Below are 10,947 nucleotides of genomic sequence, written 5' to 3' on the forward strand. Positions count from 1 at the left end.
GGTAACTCAATAATTCATGCATGATGCAAAGGATCAACAAATATAGGCAATAGATCATTGCAGTCAGTGCAGAATGTGAACTATTTTTAATGATGGGACCAAAATTGCCCAGTGATGGTTCCAAAATGTCAAGAAAGCAAACGTGAGCACTGGATGAAATTAGCTGTCATCAGTACTCTGTCAAGTCCAGGGTTGTGCATTTCATGTGGAAGAAAACAGTGCATAAACTAAGCAAACCTAACCTAATGCCACATGATGTGCAGAGAACATCTGCAGTGCACATCATTACCTGTTTTTGTACTGGTGAGTAAATATGTTGCCTCGGTGCTTTTTTGTGACACGTATCTTTGCAAACCATGAGGTGGATAATTGAGCTGTTGCTATAATTAATCATTTGTTATGAATTTTGAGCCCAGATTGCTTTTGTCATGACAGCTTTGGGGCTGGTTCACGTTATGATCTTTGGACTGTGCGAACACGGCTGTTTGTGCCACCTAGCCATCAGTCCATATCAGCCAATGCTGTTGACTGCAAGGATATCAAAGCAGTATTTCAACCCTAGTATGTCAAGAAAGCAAATAGCTGCATTCTGACTTGCCAGTCCATGCCAAGTCTAAATGGCAATGCTGCCCTCAGGTACTGATGATGCATTGGATGGGGAAAGACAACATAGTTACACAATTTTTGCCACTATGTAGCATTCACGAGTCATTTCTGTAGCTTAGCTCACTGTTGCAGGCTGCTCATAAATGCATTGGTGCGGGATTAGGTAATGTGTTTCTTGGGCTGCGCAAAGTAGATGACGTGATGCTGGGTGGCATACTGATGAGTGTGGTAAGTTTGTGAGTGTCATTGGCCAATACAAGAAAATACTGATTTCGTGCTAGCCAGTTTCCTGCTAGTAAAAATTTGCATATAACACTGCTTATGTGACAGATTTGGCAGTGCTGACTGCGCAACTCCTGTGTTTCAAGTGCAATGGCTTGTGCTGTAGCTACAAAGCCTATGAGTCCCGCACAGATCATTTTTCCAACGGAGTCCATCTTCCTCCTCGCCCTCAAAGCTGTCTCGCGCCCACCATGGCTCGTGACATTCGCCATCCATACGCAGAGTACCGGCTTTTTTCTTCTTGTTTTGTTCAGTTCGCCTCAAAAGCGCAGTTTTCGCCCATAACCCGTTCCTTGGTTCGAACTAAGCGGGATCGAACTATCGACCGTTAATCCGACGTAAAGCCGGTTTCGCCCATGTAAACGCCCCTCGCCGAGAGGGTTAACACGTCGCATGATCCGTTCCGATCTTAATTCGAATTATCCTCGGCTGCCCATGTAAACCGGGTAACTGTTGTGTTTTGCTCGACCACACGTCGCACCAGCGGCACGACGAAGCATGAACAGGGAACCGAGGAAGTAAAAGTCGCCCCCATGGTCCGGGAGAAAGATGCCGGACTCGTTATCTGGCGATATTGGGATCGGGTCCCAAGGCGGACGCGTGGTTGGACCCGACTGGCTGGGTAGGTTAGCCGGTAGCTGCCCAAAGGCAGCCAGTCAATGCCTGGGGCGTCCGTATTGCAGTCATGTGCGACACGTAACAGTCATAGTCGGCACCTCGCCGCGAAAAAGGCGGGAACAGAATTTTCACCCAAACTGGAATGACACAAATCACGTCATCACGGTTCAGAGGCTAAGTCGAGAAGGCAGCCTCCGGAAAGTGCGTTGGAAAGGAAAATTAAGTGCCTCTTACCGGCCTTTTTATACACCTGAAATATCGTTATTTGTGATAAGGCTGAAGGGTCCGATAGGCTTTAGTTGTTCTCAGTTGATCATTCGGCAATCATTTGAGAGAAATGTAAAATGCTCTTGGAACTAAAAGAAGGTGATTAATTTTACTCCGATAGATGACAAGAGCCGACTTCACCGGAGGTAATCATTTCATTAAGATCCTTAAGGACGGAAATCAACCACAATCAAGAGCAAGAGCGGTCTAAACTCGGTTGTACTTTTTGCAAGCATCAAGCGAACTTGAATTTTACATAAAAATGTTCCTGCCGATAGTGAAAGTTATTAAAGAGCATAAACATCACAACAAAAGTGTGCCGCCACTGTAGCAAAGGCCCGCGTGTGATTGCAAACGGAGACGTTAGCAGTTTGTAAGAAATACAGCTCAAGGGCATTGCATCACAAAAAAGATATCTAATTTAACTTTCCAGGCGATATAATGCCCTAAAAGAAGAAGCTCTTAACGCCTGAAATATTGTGACTTGTTCGCTTCGTATTGGTCAAACACTATGAACTAAAACACTGCCGTGATGACCAGTCCCGCCAGATGGCGCTCGCCTTCCATGGGCATGCATTTAAGCCAGAACGTCTTAGAAATATTACAACATAACGACAATACTGCTGGCGAGAAGAAAGCAATCATATTATTCAGGAGGCTGCGCCAAAACCTTGCAGAAATTTAACAAAGCATTTCATGGCTCGGCTCAATCCTTTTCTCGGTCCCTTCAATTTTCGGAGGAAGAGGTCCAGCAGATTGGCATACGAAAGGCATACCGAGAACCACAGAATGCCTAGTTTCGGAATGGTGCGATTCATGACCGCTGTTCATTCCGACCGCTCCCAACGAGCCGTGAACTCTCCATCCTTGAGGCGGAGCTCCGATGCTCTTACCTCAAAGTGTCACGCAAATTGGCGCGCCCTCTGCGTCCCTGACGTCATAACTACCACACCGGCGGCGCTGGGCTCTCATTACCGGGCTGCAGCTGACAGTTGGGTGTGGATGGTGGTCCTAACGGGGCGCGATCGCCGCCTAACAGCCTCCGTCGGCGCGTCACCGGCGTCCGGTCAGGCACCGGACGGCTCTCGCCTCTCAGCGTCCGCCGCCGGCCGGCACAGAGAGAGAGGCCGGAGGGTCGGCTGCGCCCGGCCGAGCGGCGGCGATCCTGACGCCTCGGGCTGGAGCCTGTGCCGGTGAGGTTGGGTCTCATCCCGACACGGCAGGTGCTGCGCTGTGATCGCAGATCAGGGGTCGCGCCGCGAAGAGGCGTGGGCAGGGGTAGGCAGATACCGTTCACGCTGCAACTCATGTCCATGGCCATTTGCTCTAATTTTCTGGCAGTTAGGCGACCAAAACTATTATCTTTTCAGGCACACACCACATCAATGAGCCAAATTGCCGAAAATAGCAATGACATCATGTGAATGTATCTTAGACCCATCTTCACCTTCGATCCAGGTTTGAATTAACTATCGACGTTAGTCGTCTTGCACACTGGCGTGCGCTGAGGCCGCGAGGCAAGGCAATCGCCGAATGCTATCGATGCTGGAATGTGTCATTTCGGCCGTAGGCTTCAACGCAGTATGCCATGCTACCATTTCTATGCCGCGCGCCCCCTGACGGCGATGGTCGGCTGCTTCGGCGTGATGGTCGGTGGTCTCTCTGTCTTGAGGTTATGGGCAACGCACGATTTCTGATCATGGAATTTTGGTCACGTATGTTGGCTCAGCGCGAGAACTAGTATGGTTCTTCATCGAGCGGCTGCCGATACGAGGAACTTCGCACGAGTTGGTGGCGATCAGGGAAATACGCTGCGCTGATTCGTGGGTGAGCAAGACATTGAAACGTCCGTGAAACTAGCTATTTATTTATCAACTAGTAAGGATGGCTGGCAAATCTCGGGAAATACAGCAATTCACACGGTCAAGCAATGATTGCGAGTGTTGCATGTGGCTAGACCATAGTGAATTGATCTGACTTGTGTTGCCAGCATTCGTGTCCGTGCTTCCATTTAATCGTCGCACGCGCTTTAAATAATTGCCTTGCTAATCTGAATGCGCATCATCTGCGAGAGCAATACATTTGACGCAATGCCTCTTTATACAAAACACCACGCCACCAGATGTTGAACATCAAAACCACCAAGGGTACGCCGCACCGCACAAACTGCAGAAGGCACACATTAGTGTCAGGTTACCCACCAAGGCTCACTGTCACGAAATAGGGCACCGCGTCCTGTTGCATCATTGCTTGGACAGCTGACCAGTCAGCAGCGCCACATGTCCGAAACACAGCACTACAGAACCCTCCCCCTCCCCTTGCTTGAGCACTCGCATCAGCGAGCGGCCGGGCGCCGGGCGACCGAGACCATACGCAAGATAGACCATAGGCCAGCGCAAGCCAAATACCGAAAGCCAAGCGTGGCGAGGCTGTATAGTGTTTGTATTGGTAAAAGGTATATGGTGAGCTCGTATGTTCCAAATGCTCGACCTTCCAGGAAGTGCTGCTTAATTTACGTTGACAAGCAGGCATTCGTACGTACTATAGAAAAACACGACGTTTCGAACGGCGCTTATGATCAATTGTGTTATTGCATCACCCCGCCCTTGCTAACTTACTGCGCACCAGTGTTTGTCTGACAAGGCTGTATAACCAGCACCTCCTGGTGTGCTGAAGGTTGATTATTTGCAGCATGAGCGCTCACGCCAAAAAAAACAGGCGAGGAAAAACTCCTTTTGTTTATATCAAACCATGTATTTCTGCATGTTCTGGTTTTTACTCCGTCCGTCGCTTCATAAATGGCAGATTCGCAAAGGATTGGCACGCGGCAATCACAACTGTTCGCTATTCTTAGTGCCGCCTCACAAGGTGCGTGAGCTGATCAGAAGTGACGCATGTCCTTCCCGGTTAGCTCAGTTGGGACAGCACTGGACTCGCGATCGAACGGTCCCCATTCGAATCCCTAAATTCCAGGCAGAGAATTGGGGTCGTGACTCACGCATAGTTGAAAGGAAGCGAGCCATCACGCTGTCCATCTCTCTATCTATCTATCTAAACCGGAATCTATCCCTCCTGACGGCGACCGGAGAGCCAACTGGCCGCAGCGTTGTGCTATCCATGCTAGGACACTAGACGATGACGATAGCACAACGTCGGTTGCAGTTTCCTATTGGGTTAGGGGAAAAGGTTCGATCCCAGCCTTGGGCTCCAGCCCCTTCAATTTTCGGAGGAAAGTGAGCCAAAATTGGGAAGAAACCCGTTTGTTGGCATATTCGTGTGTGTGGGGGGGGGGAGTTGTAAAGTACACTAGCGGGAAACATTCCACACTGGCATAATGCAGTACTTTTAGCCTTATCCCCGTCGAATAACCAGGAAAGGGGAGAGATAGATGCATTAATATTTCGGTTGCATGCCTTCATCAAAGCGATAATGAGATTTCGACTAAAAATAAAGCTGAAAGTACCGTCTTTTGGGGGTCGCTTGAGCTATTTTTCACTGTTCCGCTCCTCCCCAACTCATTTTGGAGAGTGCACCCCTGGTCTGAATAATTATCTCATTCGTGATGCTAATACATTGCTCCAATCAAACATTCTGTAAATCTATATCTTATCCTTCTACCAAAGCCTTTGGGGGGCCAAGCTGACACCCACCCGAGCACGTGTGAACATTGTAGAGATGTAAGGCGTGGTGGTGATAATAAGTGACTATTATCTTCTAAATATCACATATGGATGAAAATAAAAATCGAAGCCTACAGCTGCCATTTGTACAAAAATGGGCGTGTCTTTTAACTATTTAAAAGCGTATTTCTTGAGTAAGGTTCGGTACACAGCCTACATAAACATCGTTCTTTTCTGCTGTAGATAACACATGTTAGTTTGTGCACAAAATTAGTGAAACGTGATCAAATGGTAGCTGAAATGTTTACGCATATAGTCTTAAATCTCTGAGATCAGTTGCACACAAAATGCATCACGGGCTACGAACCCAATCAAAAAATTGTACCAAAGTACTCTGTTATTGGTGCGCATTAATGTATGAAACCTATCGTCACTCTTGCCCCGATATTTTTGAAAATCTTGATAAATGTTTGGCAGTAGGCACTCGGTCCGAAACACCACACATAACGATTGCATCACACACACAAAAACAGTGCCTTCGCGAATTATATGTGGCTTAAGAAGTGAATCCGTGAAAACCGTAGCATCTAGACGCAACCCGCCCTCCCCACCCGCTACCGTGAAAGGATGCACAGCATGCATACAGTGCACGCATTGCATGGATACATGCATATTGCCTGTCCATCAATCACATTTTCCGTTTTCCTTGGTGCCGTCCTGCGCTGTCTCACCACAAAGGGTGATGCTGATGTCCGATGCTACTGGCTGGATCACGAGAACCTCGACAAAAACAGCGTCTTGTCATGAGCGACACCTGGCCTGAGCACCACGCGGACGAGAGCCTCGACAAAAACAGCGTCTTGTCATGAGCGACACCTGGCCTGAGCACCACGCGGACGAGAGCCTCGACAAAAACAGCGTCTCGCCGAGAGCGACACCTGGCCTGAGCACCACGCGGACGAGAGCCTCGACAAAAACAGCGTCTCGCCGAGAGCGACACCTGGCCTGAGCACCACGCGGACGAGAGCCTCGACAAAAACAGCGTCTCGCCGAGAGCGACACCTGGTCTGAGCAGCACGTGGACGAGAGCCTCGACAAAAACAGCGTCTCGCCAAGGGCGACACCTGGCCTGAGCAGCACGCGGATGAGAACCTTGACAGAAACAGCGTCTCGCCAAGAGCGACATCTGGCCTGATTAGCGCGTGCCGGAGCGCCAAACGCAGCTCCCAGCCGGGCCGGCGGAATCACGCTATCAACAGTTCGTGTGTTCACAACCTCGCACGGTGCGTGGTCGGTCCGAGGTCAGTTCCTGAGTGTGAGGATCTGTTGAGAGCCCATCGAGAACACGGCGCATCCCCTTTCGGCCCAGTTCTCCCTTAGCCGCATCATCTACATACTGCGCCACTGCATGCTGACGACATCCAACTCTTTGACAGCATATCCATGACGTCACTGGTATGGCCTACCTGTAAATGTGTATCGCACAGTTGGTCTTTAATCTCCGAATCTATTTTACTTGATGAGGTTCAATATTATTTTTGACGAGCCGAACGTGCCTAACTTGTCTTGGGCCATAAAAAGCCGTTATATTTACGGCCAGTTTTATCTCACTTGACAGCATCTAGTTTTAGACTTTGTATTGACGCTGACGGCCAGCCGCCAGGCGAAAACTTCGTACCTTGTGCTTTGTTTAACCTCGACTGATGTCAACTAGTTATTTCTCAGCTGGCGCCGTGATAGAACCCCAAATTAGATGATAGAAGTCCAATTTAGAATGGCGACGCATTCTCAACTGAATAGTCTCACCGCACTTACAAAATCACAAACGCAAAAAAGCGTGTAATCGGACTTTCCTAAACATACTGTGGGACGTATGTTGAGGGAGCTTGAGCGCCTCGGAGAAAGACTCTGGACTCTTACTGAGTCATTCTCAGCCTCGCGAGGCTGGTGGTGAGAATGTGCACGACGGAAACAGACGTGGAGTTGATCCGCTTCAGCGAACTATGAATGTTTGCACGGAGATATAATACCTAATTTATGTGCATACTGGTAAGCCACACGTCTGCACCAGGATTGCACTGATTGACAGGAGCCTATGACAGAACTGGCCCTATGTTGACCATACGAGAGACGGACAAGATTCGGTTAGATGGCCGTCGTTGAGTTAATCTGACAACTTGGTGTATGAGACTAATACATGTCGTCCCAGTACAACCAGAATCCCCCAGAAGTTTGTGACCTCATGCTTACCCTGGTTTTGACATGATGGGTATCACAACTCCCTAGACTTGCAAGAGCAAACAGTGCCTGCGCAAACACTTAACCCCCGGCCGACTGCGTCTTATGAAGTCGTGTTGCCGGTGACGGCGATTTTCTCATCAGCTCGCCTGAGTTCACTCGGCTAGTCGGCCGGCGCTGGTTTCGTGGGACGGTGCGCCTCACTCGGCTAGTCGGCCGGCGCTGGCTTGGTGGGACGGTGCGCCTCACTCGGCTAGTCGGCCGGCGCTGGCTTGGTGGGACGGTGCGCCTCACTCGGCTAGTCGGCCGGCGCTGGCTTGGTGGGACGGTGCGCCTCACTCGGCTAGTCGGCCGGCGCTGGCTTGGTGGGACGGTGCGCCTCACTCGGCTAGTCGGCCGGCGCTGGCTTCGTGGGACGGTGCGCCCAACTTTGAGACGGTGCTACTATTCCTGAAGAGGCGCATGACGTTCTGGGAAACTGCCCACCCGCGCGGGTTGCAGTTGCGTAGGTGGGCCGTTTGCAAGAACGAGGACGAGGACGAAAACGACCGCCCGCCCCGTGATCCTTTGAACTCGGACAGGCCACGGTGCCGGGCTATCTGGATCGTGTTAAGAAACAGGGTCACGTTCGTCGCAGTGGCGCCTGTATAATGCTGATGGACGCTGCATTACCCGTTGCAGTCGACGCGCTCCAAAACCCCAAGATCATTATCACCAAGCTTTTTCGGGTATTGCGCTGCACAAAATCATATGCCGCGTTAATAAGAGACGACTGATTTGCAAGTTTGTGGCGTGCGTGCCTATGCGCGAAACTCGCGGAAAGTCAAGTTTCGTTTCCGAGAGAGAGAGAGAGAGAGAGAGAGAGAGAGAGAGAGAGAGAGGGGGGGGGGGGGGTACATTGCGGCATATCCGCTTATGTGACAACATTGGCCGGATGTTGAAAAAAGTTACAAATGCCATGACACCTAGGGATATAAGGAGCTCAGAGAATGCCACGAAGCGGCTCCACATCCCAGAGCAATTGGGCAAGGGAATCGCCCACTCCGAAAAGCCTTTACTGACTCGTTTGGATTCATACCGATGGTAAAATCACCAGGTTACCAGATTTGTAGGCCAGCTTGTCGCGACAGCTCCGGAAGGCCTCACATGCTACCACTGCGATTGTGTGGCAGTCATGCCCGCAGCACGTCAGCCAGGCCGTCGGGGCCTGAATGGTTGCAGCTGAGTGGCGCCAGGAGCCGGCTTCAACACCGACGCCAATGTCGATGGACGTGAGAAGACCGACGCGGTCTGCCATGTTCGGTCAGCCTGTATTTCGAGCACAATGAGCATGCTGTGAGCCGCAAATTTCACAATGTCGTGAGCGGCGTCGCTCAAGGCGCGAGTAAAGCACATTTGCTGACAATTTTTTAACAGACATCTCAGGCTGATTGCGCACAGTTCAAAATCAAACGCGAACGACGCGGTGAAAGTAGAACGTCGTTCATATTTAGAAGTGCGATAACCATCGACACCAATAGTATATATACAACACACCAAAAACGGCTTTGTCCCACGTCAATCCTCGTGTGGAAAAGTACAGCTCAGGGGTATTTCCGTCCCTCAGAAACGCCACATTTAGACACGCGTGATTTCAAGACATGTCGACAGAAGTTCGCGCACTGCACTCATAACCATCACTGACTGAAATCGTAAATTAAAACGATTGCTATACTGACTGTGTCAGCACTGCAATGGACTGACACGACCTCCTGTGATTCGGCTAGTGCTGCGAATGAGCAGATCGTTAGATTCGAACTCTCAGGGTTGTTCCAGAATGATTCAACTTGGGACCCTGTTTCTCCATGGACAGTGGTACGATCTTTCCACTTACCCGCAAGCTTACAATTTAATATCAACATATTCTCATTTCATGCGTCGACATGTTGATTACCAAATCGCACGTGGAGTCACCAAGTGCAAGTCACATTTGTCACCAGGATGGCCAACGTTAGCCGAGACACTATCGAGCAATCATCGTGCAAATGTGAATCTCGGGCTGCTGTTAACAGAAAACAACCTTGTCCCCATTAGGCAACACCAGCAGCACTGATTGACACGAGACGTAACACCCGGGGACGCTGATCCACGCATGACGTAACACCAGTGACGTCAGTCCACGCATAATGCAACACCCGTCACGTCAGGCCACGCCTGCCGACAGGACTGACAACTGGCGGCCCTCCGACACGGCGTCAAAGCGGCTCAGTCTGACTCTGACCTCGGCCACATCATCGCTGTCCGCCGATAGGCTGCCGCCAGTGACGTCAGCCGTGACGTCACGGTCCTTTCAGCGGGACATCAGCCATACCACCGCTGCTCGCCGTTAAGCTGCCGCCAGTGACGTCACCCTTGACGTCACTACACTCACAGCGCGGTGGCCACCTCGCACGTCCTCACCGGCTGTTGTTTGCCAAGTCCCAGCCCCTGACGTCACCGTCTGAAATAGCGAGGGGTCAAGTCATCCGTGACGGTATAGGAAACGTCACGATCGAGAAACGTCACAGTAATCACAGCGAGTTGGTTTTCGTGTTCTTGTGAGTTCCTGCAACGTATGCAGCGAGTACCGATTCAGAGGGACGAAGTCACGCTTCCACAGGCCAGCAGGGCTAGAATAGCTGCTGGACTCTTCAGGCAACGAACTCACACATCCAAAGAAGACGGCATTTGGCAGTTGGAGGCAGTTCACTATCTAGGTTTTGAAGTCGGTGCCACATTGCCAGCAATGTTCAGCGCCACTGTGGTCATAACGTCGGTGAAAAGCCAATGGGCAGCATCTTACAAGACACGAGGTCTGCATTGGATTTGTGCATGGGATTTTTGCAACTTTCCTGGACGACTCGTTCGCGCATTGCATAACTAAGATGAACTCGGGAAGACGCCTGGATTGGTGCACACGGGGGGGGGGGGGGGGGGGGGGGGGCGGCGCTTTTTCCAGCTCTCGAGGCCACCGCTTCATGATCGATTTTTGTGCATCCTATAGGCTGCTTGTAGGTGCGGTACGCAGTGCTCTTGAAGGATGTGTTCCAGCAGTGCGACGCTGCCTGTTCATCACCCAGCCTGCCAGGCCAGTTTCCCGCGAGAGAGGGCAATATGAGCGATTACGTGTCACGGCCACGTGCAGGGACACGCCTGAAGATCAGCGTTTGACGTCGGACGCCACACGGCCGCCAGCGAATGCGCCAATACCGGCGGGCGTGAGACGCGTGTGAGTGGGCCGTGCCTGTCACCACCTGCCATCAGCCCGAGCGACGACTGTTCATGAGAGCCCGCTGAG

General features: G+C 51.0%; 1 protein-coding gene across 2 annotated transcripts in view; it reads right to left on the reverse strand.

Annotated features, from left to right (window-relative positions):
* Positions 1 to 8,928: 8,928 nt before the first annotated feature.
* The window catches only part of LOC119102642 (band 4.1-like protein 4), a 40,795-nt gene continuing 38,776 nt past the window's right edge, over positions 8,929 to 10,947 (reverse strand). Inside the window, exon 21 of one of the 2 annotated variants that reach the window (XM_037226100.1) lies at positions 8,929 to 10,110. In XM_037226100.1, coding sequence (XP_037081995.1) covers positions 9,997 to 10,110 — 114 coding nt within the window. In that variant the 3' untranslated portion in view covers positions 8,929 to 9,996. The remainder of the gene's footprint in view (positions 10,111 to 10,947) is intronic. The other variant, XM_037226101.1, reaches the window with a different exon arrangement.

The sequence above is a fragment of the Pollicipes pollicipes genome, unplaced genomic scaffold (genome assembly GCF_011947565.3).
Source record: "Pollicipes pollicipes isolate AB1234 unplaced genomic scaffold, Ppol_2.1 Scaffold_5724;HRSCAF=6776_pilon_pilon_pilon, whole genome shotgun sequence".
Lineage (NCBI taxonomy): Eukaryota > Metazoa > Arthropoda > Thecostraca > Pollicipedomorpha > Pollicipedidae > Pollicipes > Pollicipes pollicipes.